General features: G+C 41.3%; 1 protein-coding gene across 2 annotated transcripts in view; it reads right to left on the reverse strand.

Annotated features, from left to right (window-relative positions):
* LOC140195075 (PGAP2-interacting protein-like) overlaps positions 1-17,941 on the reverse strand; it is an 81,258-nt gene that overhangs the window by 26,611 nt on the left and 36,706 nt on the right. For both annotated transcript variants that reach the window (XM_072252723.1, XM_072252724.1), the window contains 3 exons: positions 16,646-16,737; positions 15,772-15,877; positions 8,976-9,111 (listed from right to left, as the gene is read on the reverse strand). In XM_072252723.1, the coding sequence (XP_072108824.1) occupies positions 8,976-9,111; positions 15,772-15,877; positions 16,646-16,737 (334 nt within the window). The remainder of the gene's footprint in view (positions 1-8,975; positions 9,112-15,771; positions 15,878-16,645; positions 16,738-17,941) is intronic.

A 17,941-nucleotide genomic window follows, 5' to 3' on the forward strand; every position in this document is an offset into this window, starting at 1 on the left:
CTCAGGGCTGTGTCCTCAGCCCTCTCCTTTACTCTCTGTATACCCATGACTGTGTCACCACCCACAGCTCCAATCTGCTCATTAGACTTGCTGACAACACTACATTGATTGGCCTCATCTCAAATAATAATAAGAAGCCTAGTGAAGAAGTCATCACTCTGACACAGTGGTGTCAAGAAAACAACCTCTCCCTCAATGTCGCAAAAACAAAGGAGCTGGTTGTGGACTACAGGAGGAACGGAGACAGGCTAATCCCTATTGACATCAATGGATCTGGGGTTGAGAGGGTGACAACTTTAAGTTCCTTGGCATACACATCTCTGAGGATCTCACGTGGTGTGTACATACTGGTTTTGTGGTGAAAAAAAACACAACAGCGCCTCTTTCACCTCAGATGGTTGAAGAAGTTTGGCATGAGTTCCCAAATCCTCAGGACTTTCTACACGGGCACAATTGAGAGCATCCTGACTGAATGCATCACTGCCTGGTATGGGAACTGGACCACATAATCATTTAATTGATGAAGCACAAGATAATAAATTAAAACGAAATGAGGAAGAGGTGTGGAGAGATCTTATATGAATTTTTTGCATCTATGTTTACTTCGGAGATGGACACAGAGCCTATAGAAGTGGCATCAACTTCTTGGACCCTATACAAATTATAGAGGAGCAGGTATTTGCTTCCTTGAGGCAAATCAGGGTGGTCAAACACCCAGGGCATGTCAAGGTGTTCCCTCCGACTCTAGGGGAGGCAAATGCAGAAAATGCCGAGGTCCTAGCAGAGATTTTCAAATCATCCTCAGCAGCAGGTGAGGTACCAGAGGATCAGAGGACAGCCAACGTTGTTCTGCTGTTTTTAGAAGAGCTCTAAAAATAAACCAGGAAATTATATGGCAGTGAGCCTGACTTCAGTAGTGGGAAAGTTATTGGAAGGTATTCTAATGGACCAGATATCTGAGTATTTGGATAGACCTGGACTGATTAAGGATACTCAGCATGGCTTTGTGCATAGTGGGTCATGTCTGACCAATTTTGTAGCATTTTTTCAAGGAAGTTATCTGGAAAGTGGACGAAGAAGGCAAGGCAGTGGATGTTGTCTACATGGACATTTGACAAAGTACCGCATGGGAGGTTGGTCAAGGAGGTTCAGTTGCTCAACATTTAAGATGAGGTAGTAAATTGCATTAGATATTGGCTTTGTGGGAGAAGGCAGCAAGTGGTAGTAAATGGTTGCCTCCCTGACTGGAGGCCTGTGCCTAGTGGAGTGCCACAGGGATTGGTGCTGGATCTGTTGTTATTTATCATCTATATCAACGATCTGGATGACAACGTGGGTAACTGAATCAGCGAGAAAGAATATCATGGCTTGCAGTAGGATCTGGACCAATTGGAAAAATGGGCTAGAAAAATGGGCTAAAAAAAATAGCAGAAGGAATTTAACGCAGACAAGAGCAAGGAGTTGTCGGTTGGACTAACCAGGGTGGGTCTTATGTAGTGAGCAGTATAGAGCACTGAGGAGTGCGGTAGAACAACGGGATCTGGGAATACAGGTCCATAATTAATTGAAAAATGCATCACAGGTAAATAGACTTGTGGCACATTGGCATTCATAAGTCAAAGTATTGAGTACAGGAGATGGGATGTTCTGTTGAAGTTCTGTAAGATGTCAATGAGGCCTAATTTGGAGTATTGTGTGCAGGTTTGCTAAGAACCTGAAGTGAAAGATGTAAATTTACAAGAATGTTCCCTGTCTGGAGGATCCGAGTGATAAGGAAAGATTTAATAGATTATTCCTTGGAATATAGAGACTGAGATAAGATTTGATAGACACATACAAAATCATGAGGGGTAAAGATAAGGTAAATGCAAGCAGGCTTTTTCCACTGAGGTTAGGTGGAACTATAAAGGTCATAAGTTAAGGATGAAAGGTGAAAAGTTTAAGAGGAACATGAGGGAAAAGTTCTTCACTCAGAGGGTCGTGAGAGTTTGGAATGAGCTGCCAGCACAAGTGGTGCATGAGAGCTCAATTTCAATGTTTACGAGAAGTTTGGAATAGGTACATGGATGGTAGGGGTATGGTGCGGTGCAGATTGATGGGAGTAGCTGGCTAAATGGTTCAGCATGGACTGGATGGGCCAAAGGGCCTGTTTCTGTGCTGTGCTTTTCTATGACCCTATGAGGTGTAAATCAGTGGTTTACAATGTAGGCCACATGGCCCCCAGTGGCTATACCGGATATCGTAGAGACCACAAGTGAAAACAAGAAACTGAGGCCACATGAGTTTCTGAATGGGCCATGATAAGTTTAATGTTTTAATTAAATATTAATAAAATATATAAATAAAAATGAATATATGTAATTTAATTGGAACCCTGAATGAAATGAGTGGGAAAATATGCTAGATGAAACAAATAAGGCAACAAAGCAGCTCAGTGTGGGGTGGGGGGGGGTGTTATCTCTGCACCTGCTTGACCACACAGAAATCATCATTCACACCCACTGAGCACCAGCCCGCTCCACATCCAACCCCAAAATCACTGATTATAGAGCGAGCAGGTGGGCGTGACTACAGGATTCCCTGCAGCGTGCTCCACCAGTTAGTAATTATGATTACTTGGTCAGAGATAATTACATGTTACTAGGAACCAGCAACATCTAATTCCAACCGAAAGACTGTCAGAGGGAGATTAATATGGAAAGCCTGGCATGGCCAAATTGTACGAATCTAATTAAAATTATTATGAGTATGTCGAACAAATTGAAGATTGGGTGGGGCTGCCTGCAGCGTAGCTGATTAGTGAACATGTAGCAGCAGGCTGGTTCCGTTTACCTTCCACTGACCTGTGTTGCAGGGAATCCTGTAGTCACGCCCGCCTGCTCACTCTATAATCAGTGATTTTGGGGTTGGATGTGGAGCTGGGTGGTGTTCAGTGTGACCACGAAGGCTGCAGTTACTGCAGTGGGGTCATCTGCCAGAAACAGCTAAACTGCAGAGAGACATGTAGTCTACCACTGCATCACTCTCTACCGCTGCAACTTCCATCAAATCCCTGATACTCATCATATTTTGAAAGGAAGTTCAATGCTTTTCTTGGTGATTATGCTACATAGAACTTGCATATATAATAGCATTTAAAAAAAATTTATAACATGTATCTAAGAACTTCATAAAAACTAGTTTTATTTTTACATGTATGTTCATTACTGATACTTTTTCATGTGAAATTATATATACTTGTTATAATTCTTTGACATTTACTAATTTTCTATAGAGCCTACTCACACGACTCTATAGTTGTTACTGTTTATATTTTATATAATATCTGCTGAAACCATCAAGCACATGGTAGCAGGGTGCAAGATGCAGACAGGGACAACATACACAAGTTGCAGGAATCATGTACAGGAACATCTGTGGATTGGACATGCCCAAGTCAAAATAGGAAACCCCCAAGACAGTAGTAAAGAATGACAAAACTAAGATCCTGTGGGGCTTCCAAATACAGACTGATAAGCAGGTACTGGCCAACCAACCAGACGAGGTAACAATTGGACAAATAACAGAAGAAAGCAATAATAATAGATGTGGCAATCCAGAATGACAGTGACATCAGGGAGAAAGAATATGAGAAGCTGGAGAAATACCAGGGCTAGAAAGAGCTGATAGAAAGAATATGGAAGGTTAAAGCCAGAGTAATACCAATGGTGATAAGAGCACTTGGAGCTGTGACTCCTGGACTGGGTGAGTGGTGCCAATAAATCTCAGGAATAACATCTGAGGTCTTGGTCCAGAACAGCGCACTACTTGGAGGAGCAAAGATACTGCGCCAAACCTTGAAACTCCCAGGCCTCTGGTAGAGAACACGTGTTTGAGGGAAAATACACATATACACAAACCCATAAGGGACGATAAATACAAACATATACATACATATAAAAAGTATATTTTTGGTGGACTGCAATCAGCGCAAGAGGTCATTCATTAGGGACGTAGCATGAGGTTTAATAAATGAGCTTGGGTGCTTTCTGGCTCTTTTTTGGTGGGCTGAAATCAGCAAGGAGCCAATAAAAAGAAAGAAAGTGTTAAGTGGAGCAGCCATTATGTGGGTAGGGCAGTGTTAGAGTGGTCCAGCTTTGGCTCAACAAGCTTGGGCAAGCACAGGAGAGGAAGTTTCTAGTAAGCTTTTTTTCTCTCTGTTAGTACATAGCTAGTGCGCTGAGAATGGGTCCAGAGGCAGTGGTTTTTTCTTTGGGTGGGATGTGGAAACTCTGGGAGACCTCTGATGACTACATAGGTGGAAGGGGCAGGTAGTGTTGAGGATGCAGGCTGTCTGCAGAAGGACTTAGATTGAGGGAATGGACAAGGAAGAGGTAGATGGAATATAGTGTAGGGAAGTGCATGGTCATGCACTTTGGCAGAAGGAATAAAGGCGTACACTATTTTCTAAATGGGGGAGAACATTCAAAAATCAGAGGTGCAAAAGGACGTGGGAATCCTAACGCAGCATTCCCTAGAGGTTAACTTGCAGGTTGAGTACATGGTAAGGAAGGCAAATGCAATGTTAGCGTTTATTTCAAGAGGAAAGAAAGGATGTAATGCTGAGGCTTTATTGGTCAGACCTCACTTATTGTGAGTATTGTGTGTAGTTTTGGGCCCCTAATTTACGAAGAGATGTGCTGCTGTTGGAGAGGGTCCAGAGGTGGTACATGAGAATGATTCCAGGAATGAAAGGGTTAACATATGAAGAGTGTTTGTTGGGTCTCTGCCTGTACTCAGTGGAGTTTAGAAGACTGAAGGTGAATATAATTGAAATCTATTGCATATTGGAATGCCTAGACGGAGAGGATGTTTCATAAAGTGGGGGAGTCTAGGACCAGAGGGCACAGCTTCAGACACCCATTTAGAACTGAGGTAAGGAAAATTTTCTTTTGGCAGAGGGTGGTGAATCCCCACGGGACAAAAAGGATTCTGCTGTGCCTAATTTGTATGACTACACTTTCACTTGAAAGTACATGGCCGTGTAAGCTGATCAAGTACTTTGAGACAGGAAATAAGGGCACGAAAGATGGTACTGGATTATTTCAAAACACAATATAATAATAAGATAGACAAAGGTTTGGCACATGGCCACGTAGTTAAAGCGTCGGTCTAGTGATCTGAAGGTCGCTAGTTTGAGCCTCAGCTGTGACAGCGTGTTGTGTCCTTGAGCACTGAACCAGACATTGCTCTGCGACAACACCGGTGCCAAGCTGTCTCGGTCCTAGTGCCCTTCCCTTGGACAACATCGGTGGCGTGGAGAGGGGAGACTTGCAGCATGGGCAACTGCCGATCTTCCATACAACCTTGCCCAGGCCTGCGCCTTGGAAACCTTTCAAGGCGCAAATCCATGGTCTCACGAGACTAATGGATGCCTATAAACAAGACAAAGGTTTACATGCATCCTATGAGATGACAAATTTAATTGCAAAAGTCATCACACCACATAATATAGTTGAATCTTTGATTCTGCCAACTCTTACAAAATGCTGGAGGAACTCAACAGGCCAGGCAGCATCTATAGAAAAAAAGTACAGTTGACATTTTGGGCCGAGACACTTCGGCAGGACTGGAGAAAAAAAGATGAGTAGATTTAAAAGGTGGGTGAAGGGGAGAGAGAAACACAAGGTGATATGTGAAACCTGGAGAGGGAGAGATGAAGTAAAAAAACTGGGAAGTTGGTGAAAGAGATACAGGGTGGAGAAGGGAGAGCTTGATAGGTGAGACTCATTGATGCTGTCTGATGTTGTAATTTCTACTGTTATATATTAGAGCACATATGAAACCATTCAAACCATCCCCTTGAGCATCTCATCAGTACTGATGAAACCTCAGACAATGTGGAAAAACCACTAGCTGCACAACAGTGAGGTAAGAGGTTTGCCCTGCAAATGAATAAAAACACAAAGCATGATCATGAAGCCCTTCTGATGGCATATGGTCAGTTTTTGAATGATGATCAGGCCATTCTGACATATTTTAACTGTCAGATATATTTGAAAACCTGAATTTATTAAATAAACAGTCACAAGGAAAAGAAAACTGCAATCTCATATCATGCAAAGAAACTATTACCTCTTTCCCTGGAAAACCCAAAACTTTCAGCAGCAATTTCAGACTTCACATGTTTACGCATTTCCTTCACTGGCCACTTTTGATATAGAATTGCAAGATGACAATTTGATTGTATATCTTGATCATTTGAAACAACTGCACACTAATAAGAAATTTCAGTTCAGACCTACTGCAGGTGCATATTCCAGACCGGGTGGTGGATCCATTTGGAGTGAATGTGAGAAACCTTGTCAGCACATTAACAAGTGTGTAGATAAAGTGACATCACAAAAACAAGTAAAAGTTTTCCCCAGTCAGAAACCGTGGATGAACAGAGAAGTTCGCCTCCTGCTCAAAGCCAGAGATTCAGCCTTCAGGTCTGGAGACCGGGTGGAGGCTTACAGCTCAGCCAGGGCCAACCTGAGGAGGGGAATCTCTCCGGCTAAACACATATACGAACAGAGAATCGAGGAGCATTTCAACTCCTCAGACCCCCGGCACATGTGGCATGGCATACAGGTCATTACAGACTTCAAACCACCTAGTACTGTGCCCCCTTCCAGCTCTGCTTCCCTCTCTGATGAGCTCAATTACTTCTACACTCGCTTTGACCAAGAACAGGGAGGTCACCCTCAAAGCGGATCTCCCACCTGGTGAACTGCCTCTCTCACTTTCCACCTCTGATGTTTGCGCCATCCTGAGCAGGGTGAATGTACGGAAGGCAGCTGGTCCAGATGGAATACCTGGCCGTGTGCTCAGAGTCTGTGCAGGGCAGTTGACTGGAGTCTTCATGGACATTTTTAATCTGTCCCTGGCCCAGGCAGTTGTCCCCACAAGCTTCAAGATCGCCACCATCGTGCCAGTGCCGAAGCGTTCCACTGCCATGGACCTGAATGACTTCCGCCCAGTTGCACTCAGCCCCATCACTGCAAAGTGGTTTGAGAGACTAGTTCTATAACATCCGAAATCCTGTCTGCTCACTACCCTGGACCCCCATCAATTTGCCTATTGCACCAACAGGTCAACAGAGGACACCATCTCCACGGCACTTCACTCTGCCCTGATCCACCTGGACAGCCCCAACTCTTACATCAGAATGCTATTCATTGACTTTAGTTCGGCATTCAATACTGTGATCCCCTCCAAGCTAATCACCAAACTTCGCCAGCTTGTTATCAGCTCATCCTTCTGCAATTGGACCTTGGACTTTCTGACTAACAGACCCCAATCAGTTAAGTTAGACAACCTCTCTTCCTCCACTCTCACCCTGAACACCGGCGTGCCTCAAGGCTGTGTACTGAGCCCTCTTCTGTACTCCCTTTTCACCTATGACTGCGTTCCTGTACATGGTTCTATCTCCATAATCAAGTTTGCAGACGACACTACAGTGGTTGGCCTGATCAGAGGGGATGATGAGACGGCCTACAGGGACAAGGTCCAGCACCTGACCGCGTGGTGTGCCGACAACAACCTGGCCCTTAACACCCAGAAGACCAAAAGACCAAGGAGATCAATGTGGACTTCAGGCATGCTAGGAGCTATACTCACGTCCCCATCTACATCAATGGAACCGTAGTGGAGCGTGTATCAAGCTTCAAATTCCTTGGTCTCCACATTTCTGAGGATCTCTCCTGGTCCCTGAACTCCTCCATCCTGATCAAAAAGGCGTAACAGCACCTTTATTTCCTGCGGAGCATCAAGAAAGCTCACCTCTGTCCCAGGATACTGATGGACTTTTACCGCTGTACCATTGAGAGTATACTCACCAACTGCACCTCAGTGTGGTATGGCAATTGTCCTGTATCGGACCGCAAAGCACTCCAGCGTGTGGTGAAAACTGCCCAGCAGATTATCGGCACCCAATTGCCCACCATTGAGAACATCTACCATAAACGCTGCCTGGGCAGGGTGTAAAGCATTATCAAGGATGCATCTCACTCTAACCATGGACTTTTTACTCTCCTCAAATCCAGTAGGCGCTACAGGAGCCTCCGCTCCCGCACCAGCAGGCACAGGAAGAGCTTCTTCCCTGAGGCTGTGACCCTGCTGAACCTCACATCACAGCGCTAAGCAGTATTGCATCCGTATTGTACTGTCTCAGTACTTTTATATTTGTGTGCTGTAGCACTTACTTTTTATTCGCAGTTATTTTGTAAATAACACTATTCTTTGCATTTCTGGTCAGATGCTATCTGCATTTCATTGGTTTTGTATCTGTACTTGGCACAATGACAATAAAGTTGAATCTAATCTACTGCAAGAATGTCTTTTTGAACTGCTCAAGCAAAATTGAAACACGGCAAGCAAAATTTCTGGATAACTAGTGATATTCAAGGTAAGTTTCCACAGCTGTGGGGGAAAGCAAAGTTGTTTTTAATTGGATTTGCCACTTCTTATCTAATTGAATGTGGTTTCAGTCAAATTCTTCACCTGCTATCAAAAGTTCATAACCACCTTGATGTGAAAAGAGGTGATCTTCGATAACCTTTAACCAAGTTGCAACCAGATATTCAAAGACTCAATAGTTTGTATCAGTGGCAAGGATCTCACTAAATATTGAAAGTCACAGTGATAAGCACTTTTTCATTGCTGGTTGGAAGAATATTATATATATTATAAATGTAGTATCCTATTCAGAGCTTTGAATTTTTTTTTCATTTACACCTGTAATATTATATTTAACATATAATACCTATACTATAATCCATTAAAACATAAATATTGACTGTATATTCAAATAATTAGTACAGTTAACCAAAAAACTTTAGCAACTAACAGAGACTATGGAGGGTGGGGGCCACAGAAGTAAATGAATGTCACAAGGGGGCAACAAACAGAAAAAGGTTGAGAACAACTGATGAAAATGATTGTCAAAGACTTACCCCCAGGTGTGATCTTTTGTGCTTGGACCAAAATCCGTGTAAAATCCCAACTTCTCTCCCAGCCACATGGTGAGATCGTTATTTCCAAGGAAAGGTTTAGAGGCATCACTTTCCAATATGGTAATTAAGTCAGCACCTATCGTTGATAACAGGGTGCTGAGTTAAGAAGGGTTATAGTTAACAGAGGAGATTATTAGGTAATGGGTGGTAATACATGCCCAAATCATCCTGGAAGTATAACCTGCAGCATAATTTCAAGTGCATGAATCAGTTTTACAAATACCGACATAAAACGTAGCCAATGTGATGCCTGTATCATATTTAGCTGACACCATTTAAAAAGCAGCTTGTTAAAGATGATCTAAACATTGGCATGAAGCAAAAAATGCAAGAAACACTTAAACCATGAGACATAGGAGAAGAATTAGGCCATTCAGCCTATCAAGTCTGCTCCGCCATTCCATCATGAATGATCCCGGATCCCACTGAACCCCATACACCTGCCTTCTCGCCATATCCTTTGATGCCCTGACCAATCAGGGAACTAACAATTTTCGCATTAAATATGCCTATGGTCTTGGCCTCCACAGCTGTCTGTGGCACTTAGCAGATCAGGCAGGAGCTGCAGAGAGAGCCCGAGGCTGATTAAGAAATTTATATACTGTAATGAAAAGCGCTGGAGCAGGGTCATGGAGAACAGAGGGAAATCTGTGAAAGGGTAGAGGGCAGGACTGACTGAGTGACACGTGCTGCAGGCCAGTAAAGATCAGTGGATATTTCTGGGACAGGTGTATACAGGAAATGAATGAACTCTGAAATTACTAGATTAAAAGAAAATGCTAACAGTACAAAATTGGATAGCTGATTACTTGAAATTGCTAACTCCGAGAGCCTAATCAGAAAATGAGGTAATGTTCTTCAAATGTACAATGGAACAGTATTAAAGATAAATATGAGGCTGGAAAGCGATGGCAAGTTGAATAGGTATAACAGGCAAGACAATGGTCAGGAACAAGTAAAAATCCATTGGATTAATTGGCATTTATTTTAATGCAGGAAGTCTGATAGGTAAAGCAGATGCATCTAGGGATTGGATAGATATATGGGAAATGAATATTATAGTCATTACAGAAAAATAGTTAAAGGAGGGACAGGAACTAGCAGCTTAAGGTTTCAGGATAAAGGTGCTTTAGATGAGATCGAAGTGGAACAAAGAGGGAAGGGAGTTGCATTTTTGATTGTAGGGAATCTCACAGCAGTAGTCAGAGATCGTACAGTGAGGCTTTATGGGTAGAAGAAAGAAATAAGGAAGGGATTAGCCTATTGCTGGGATTGTACTGTAGGCCCCCAAATAGGCAACATGAATTAGAAGTCCAAATATGCAAGGAGATTGTGAGAGTTTCATAGTAAGGTTGTCATAGTAGGGGATTTTAACTTTACTGATATAGATTTGGACTGCCATATTGTTGGCTTAAATGTGGTGGAATCTGTTAAGTGAGTTCAGGAAAATATATAGTGGAGGGGCTTTACTAGAGGAATATGACAGGTTAAGTGACTGAGGTGACAATGGAAGAGCACTTTGGAATCAGTGACGTTAGTTCTAATAGATTTTTTAAAAGTTAGGGAAGGGAACAGAATTATCCCACAAGTTCAAGTACTAAATTGGGGTACGGTGTGTTTTGGTATTATTAGTGAGGAGCTTGCAAATGTTGATTGGAGAAGTTGTTTGCAGGCAAAAGAACTAGGTAAGTGGGGTTTTTTTAAAAAAGGTGAGCTAGCAAGACTGAAAGTCTGCATTTTCCAATGAGCATGAAGGATAAGGCTTGTAGGAAGAGGAATAGGAAGCTCTGGATGGTGAGCAGTGTTGAGACTCTGGCCAAGAAAAAGGAGGCAACATTTTTCAGGTACAGGCAGCTGAAATCAAGTGAATCCCTGGAAAAGTATAAGGAGTGCAGGAAATTAGGAGGGCAAAAGGAGGCATGAGATAAGCTTGGCAGAGAAGATTAAGGAAAATACATAACAGGTTAAATATATTCAGAGAAAAAGAGCAACTAGGGAGAGAATAGGGTCCCTCAAAGACCAACAGGACACTTGTGTAGAGCTGCAGAAGATGGACAAGCTCCTAAGTGAATATTTCTCCTCTGTTTTCCCCATGGAGAAAGACAAAGACTTCAAAACTAGAAAAAGTAAATGGAGAGGTCTTAGAGATCATCATCATTAGAGGGAGGGCTGAATGTCTCAAAAGTGATGAAATCAGACAAATCTCTAGGGCCTGATCAGGTATATTGTGGGAGGGTAAAGAAACTGCAGGAGCCCTGGCTGAGATATTTGCGTCATTGTGAGCTATGGTAGACTGTTCGTCCATTCATTATATGTCACATTGTATGACGTGGGGGATCACGGTCTTTCCACAACCATGATTGTTCTTGGCAATTTTTTTCTACAGAAGTCATTTGCCATTGCCTTCTTCTGAGCAGTGTCGTTACGTGACAGGTGATCCCAGATGTCATCCATACTCTTCAGAGATTGTCTGCCTGGCATCAGTAGTTGCATAACCAGGACTTGTGATATGCACCAGCTGGTCACATGACCATCCAGCACCTGCTCCCATGGCTTCACAAACCCAGATCAGGAGGCTAAGCAGATGCTGCACTTTACCCAAGAGTGAGCTGCAGGCTAGCAGAGGGAAGCAGTGCTTTACACCTCCTTTGGTGGACATATATCTTCACCCCACCATCCCACAGTAGACTGTAAGGCAGTGGATGTTATGCCTTTATGTAAGGGCAGCCAAGAAAAAAAAAACAGGGAACTGATGGCTAGCAAGTCTAACACCTGTGGTAGGCAAGTTACTGGAGCAGATTCAGAGAGACCGGATATACATTTATCTCAAAGGACAGGGGTTTCACAAGCCAGGAGTCAAGAATAAATGTTGGGAGGCCATGGTGTGGTTATAGAGGAGGCCACACTTGCAGTATTATGTTAAGTTTTGGTTGCACTGCTATAGGAAAGATGGTATTAAACTGGAAAGAGTACAGAAATTATTTACCAGGACTTGAGAGACTGAATTATTGGGACAGGGTTGGACAGGCTAGGATTTCATACCATCAAACGTAGAAGACTGAGATGTGATCTTATAGAGTTGTATAAAATCATGAGAGGCATAGATTGGGAGAATACACTCAGTCTTTTCTCTCCAGAGCTGGGGTATGATGAAATACTGGGTATAGGCTTAAGGTGAGAGGGGAAAGATTTGAGGAACTAGAAGGACAATGTGTTCTTTTTTTTACATGCAGAGGGTGGCACTTATTTGGAATGAGCTGCTATAATAACAACTTTGAAAAGACAGTTGGACAGGTACATGGACTGGAAAAGGTTAGAAGGTTATGTGCCAAACACTGGCAAGTGTCATTCTCCCTTTGTACAGCTCCGCAGTGAATGTGCTTGATGCACACAACTTATTTTTAGGTAACTTTTTTTAATATTCTTTATTGCTTTTTTAATATTCTTTCTTACTTCTCTTATATTTGTATATCTGTGCACTTGTAATGCTACTGTGACACCAATTTTCTTTGGGATCAATAAAGTATCTATCAGAGTGACTGTGTGGTCAGCAATTAGAAATCAAATCTGTCAATGGGAAGGCATAACTTTAAGATGATTGGAGGAAAGTATAGGGGGATGTTAGAGATAGGTTTTTTTTAAAACCACAGAGAGTGGTGGGTGTGTGGAATGCCCTACCAGGGGTGGTGGTAGATGCAGATACATTAGGGACATTTAAGAAACTTAAATAGCACATGAAAGATAGAAAAAATGGAGCGCTATGTGGGATAGATGGATTAGGCAGTTTAGTCTAGGACCAGAGGGCACTGCCTCAAAACAGAAGGACGCTCCTTTAGAACACAGAAGAGGAGGTATTCCGTTAGCCGGAGGGTGCTGAATCTGTAGAATTCTTTGTCTCAGATGGTGGTTGAGACCAAATCATTGGGTATATTTAAAGCTGAGGTTAATAGTTTTTTGATTAGTAAGGGTGCCTAAGGTTGTGGGGAGAAGGGAAAAGAATGAGGCTGAGGATTAATTCTATTATTTTATCTTTTATTTGGGATAATAAAAGACCAAGAATTAGTGAATGTCACTTACAAAAGTTGAAAAAGGATGGAGGTCTCGCTTTGCCTAATTTAAGAATGTATTACTGGGTTGTTAATGTGCGATACATGTCTTTTTGGTTATACTGGGTTGATAAGAACGATCGGCCAATTTGGGCAGACTTGGAATTGAAAGCTGTGAAACAGTTTTATTTAGCCTCGTTATTGGGAGCTGCTTTACCTATACAATTAGCTAAAGCTGCTAATTTAAACTTACACCCTGTGATTAAGCATTCTTTACAAACTTAGCTCCAGTTCCGCAATTTTTTAACCTTAAAAATTTTGAACTTTGTAGTTTAATTTATCGAAATTACTTTTTTAAGCCTTCTTTGAGTGATCCAATTTTTTTACTTTGGAAAAACAAAGGTATTAATTCTTTTTTGGATTTATTTAAAGAAGATAGACTGATGTCCTTTGAACAATTAGTTGATAAATATTCTCTTTCATACTCATACTTTCTGCAATACCTTCAAGTTAGACATTTCTTACAAAAATATTTAAGTAATTTTCCTTACATATTGGATGCTGACCTGTTAGATACTATTATGAGTATGCACACTTCGATGAAGGGTTCCATTGGAAGAATTTATAATTTACTATTACAATACGTCTAAGATAAGCTGAGATAAACTGGCATGGATGAGTTGGGCTGCAGAGCCTTTTTCTGTGCTGTGTGATGCAACTAGAGGTCAAGAGGTAAAAACAAAGAGGTCATAATGGAAATGCGCTGGGGAATTAAAGTGACCATCTGAAGCTCATGATTGTCTTTGCAGTCCGAAAGGAATATTCTGCAAAAGTGATTGCTCAATCAATATTGGATTTCCCTAATGTAGAGAAGACCTCATCGTGAGGATCAAATTTGGTATACATTCAGTGTCCTAACCATGTTTCACAACGAAAAGTGTATTTGGCCCCTGACAGGCGGTAACAGGAGAACTTGCTCCATCTCTTGAGGTTGCTTGAGAAGCTAAATGAACATTGGTGAAGATGGAAGAATAGACCAGTATAATTGAAGCCACAGTCCCTTTGGAATTCTGATTGAGGAGGAGAGAGAAAGAGTGGGGAGTTTTGTTTTAGCATAATGTTTAATATGGACATCAATGGATTGGATAGTAAATACAAGGGAAAATCCATGCATGTTCTGGGTGGGAAGGGGAGTGGATGTTAAACAGAAAGTTGAGAGCAACATCAATTCTGGTGGAGGCAAAACTATAGCTGGAGAATGTTCACTGCAGGCAACTGTGTTATTGGAGGTGACTTACAATGGCAGGGAGAAGAGGCTGAGTATACGAGAAATTAAAGTATCTTTCTCAAACGTAGCACAATTTTCCCAGCTAATCCTCCAACATCAGATCTGTCATTACTTCCCACTGAGTTCTTTACCCTCTTATACCGGATCCCTATCCTTCTCCAATTGCCTGCACTCTACTTCAATCACTGTAATCCACCAAACTACCCCTATTTCAATGCTCTGTTACGGGACTCACTGTTACTACTTTCACTTCCTCATACTTCTGCCATCATACATGGACCAGCAGCAGCATCCTCAGTGCACATTCTCAATTGTCAGTACTAACACAATCCCTTACCTTCTAAACCCTTTACAGTCCATGTACCTGTGGGCAGATGGCCACAAGGGATGCAATATTCTTCACCAATGTGTTCTCCTTACTGAAGCAACAAATAGTGGCAGCAGAAATTAAGAAAATTATGTCACAAGGGATGGAGGGCAAGCTACATTTTGTTCTCTTTTGAATCAGAAGCTTTATAGCTAATCTAAATGGACAGCTGATTTCAAGTAACACTATTTGTGGCATCAGAGATTCTAGGTAGTAGAGTAAAAATTAGCAGGATTCCCAACTATTGGTTGGAAATATACATGTGCACATGTTTTGGAACATAATCGCAAATGAGCCTTTATGGAAGCTGGGCTACTAGAGAACATAAGCTTAAAAGGGATAGTCATTAGTGTGAATTACCAAAAGATGCTCCAGCCTCACATCAATGTTATTGACTCTGACAGATGAAGAGCTAGCAAGCCCTTTGTATTAAGATATGCAATGGTTCAAGAAGTTAAGCACTCCATCAATTTCTCAGTTTGGGATAGACAATGTCATGCTTGTGATGCCCATGGAAGAATTTTAAATTCTTATGTGCAATAATTCAAGGAGCATCTCTATACCAAATTTTGGGTGACTAAAGACAAACAAAATACCCTCTCTTTGCCTACAATACCCTTATTCCAACAATGCCTACATAGCCTTTACATCAACCAGCAATCAACATCTTCCAGCAAAGAAAACAGAAACCTCAGATCACAAAAAAAGTGCAAAACATCATAGTAAAATATTTATTCTTCTTAAGCCCATCACCCGTACTGAGGCATAGACCACCAACAGCAGCTCACCAGTGTCCTCTATCCTGAGTCAGCCTTTAAAGTTGTCCCCCGGTCTAGCCCGTCTCCCAAGGATGAGGTCTTACAGCTTCTGTTGGCATTTGTGTCCTATGTCCAGCTCTCTTCCTTTCACAGCCAGGATTGGGATCATCCATGGCAGAGTTCAGTATAATACTTGCAGAATGATTATTTTAACATTTTTAAATATTTAGATATTCTTATTAAATTACTTGAGCCTAAAACAGAATACATGCAGTACCTGTTTGTTCGATAAGCTCGGCAGATCTTTCTAAACTTGGCCAACCTTGATTGTCATACCCAAATCTGTAAGACCATATCATAGCTGAGAAATCTTTCTTCACAGACTGGTCATGAAGGATAGAGATGATGGGAAGAAAAAATGAATCAAAGATATGGCGCATAATCATAGTGTACAGCATATAACTTTTAAAAAAATCTTAACTTGATAATGCAGGCTTCCTAGTTATAATTTCCATGCCACAATTGTTTTGGGTCAGTCCCAACTCATTTATGCAATTATGAAGAAGGCATGCCAGTGGCCATACTTAGAAGTTTTAAGAGACTTGGTATGTTACTAAATACTCTGACAAATTTCTACAGCTATATAGTTGTGAGAATTCGGACTGGTTGCAATATCACCACGTACGGAGGCTCTGATGTGTTGTATTGAAAGCAGCTGTATGAGGTTGTAGTCTCAGCCTGCTCCATCACACGCACAACTCTCCTCGCTCTCGAGGATACCTTTAAGAGGTGGTGACTCAAGAAGGTAGCATCCTTCACTATCCTGGACATGCCCTCTTTGCATTACTATCATTGGGGAGCTGGTACAGTAGCTTGAAGACCTACACAGTGTTTTAGGAAAACTTTTTTCCCCTCCACCGTCAGATCTCTGAATGCTCCATAAACAAAACCTCATTATTCCTCTTTTACACTATTTACTTTTGTTACTGTTGGTGATTTTTATACCTTCCATTATGTTGCTGCAACAAAACAACAAATTTCACACCATATGTCAGTTATAATAAACCTGATTCTGACTCTGCTACTTCTGACTGAACCAAAACGCATTGTTAACATTCCTATAAACAACTGGAAATAAAAATCTTACTCACCGGGATACCCACTGAGTTGTGTAATTTCTTCTGATACAATATAAATCGTTGACCTAATCCTAACAGTCCCAAACCTACAAACAGCCAAAGTGCTAAACCAGAAAGAATAAAACAAAATTGAAATGAAAATTATTAACATATCTGATTTCTCATTTCAAAATAGCTACCAAAATACTGTAAAATGTTCAAGAACAAAGGCCTTTAAATGCAAAGGATTGACATTCATATTGGCAGTTAAGCATCAGTTTAAATTCATACATTACAATAAAATCTATGCAATGAACACTCAGGCACCCTGCATCCATGAAGATTGGGAGATTCTAGTTGTATAATTATACTGGTTGCATAAGAACTGCTCAAAATAACCACTGCAGTACATCACACACTAGTATTTAACCATATAACAATTACAGCACGGAAACAGGCCATCTCGGCCCTTCTAGTCCGTGCCGAACTCTTACTCTCACCTAGTCCCACCGACCTGCACTCAGCCCATAACCCTCCATGCCTTTCCTATCCATATAGCTATCCAACTTAACTTTAAATGAGAACATCGAACCTGCCTCGAAATTTAACTTTTAAATAAATTGCCAAACTATACATTATCTACTTACCATTTAAATAGCAATGGTTTACACTGCATTTCTGCACTTTAAGGCCACACAGAATTAATGTAAAGTACAGCAAAAATAAATATAATCTATGCATTGATGATGCATTCACCATCACATGAAATATCAAATCTTCAAGAGGATATCACTGTTACTGAGCTCACACTGCACTGCATGTTTATATAACAAACTAAAAATGTCTCTTCACACCTCAAAAATATGAAATTGCTTAATATTCTTGTAGTTTTTTTTATTGGATGCATTACAATTCTGGATGCAATGAAAGTTTATGAAAGTTAATGAAAATTTACTGTAGTAGGATTTCTGAAAGATCAGACAATATGAGATTATACTCATATCATATCCAGCATTACTGACATTTGACAGAATGATAATGAGAAGCACTGAGAGAGCAAGAGATCCCGGTGTTATTATCTACGGCTCACAGAAGTCATAAACAATGTAGTGAAACTGTTGCTGAACCTAACACGGTCCTGTGATACTACTAAAACCACTCAGCATGTCAAAAGACATTTTCACTGGGCAGATCCTGCTGTATTTGGAGTATCATGAACAGTATTGAGAGCTGCAAACATAATTCACTGTTAAAGAACTTCAACTATTCAAGCTGACCTCATTTATTTTAGACTTACAGATGATCTGATGGAGGTTTATCATTCAAATA

Source organism: Mobula birostris, chromosome 3, assembly GCF_030028105.1.
Source record: "Mobula birostris isolate sMobBir1 chromosome 3, sMobBir1.hap1, whole genome shotgun sequence".
Taxonomy (NCBI): Eukaryota; Metazoa; Chordata; class Chondrichthyes; order Myliobatiformes; family Myliobatidae; genus Mobula; species Mobula birostris.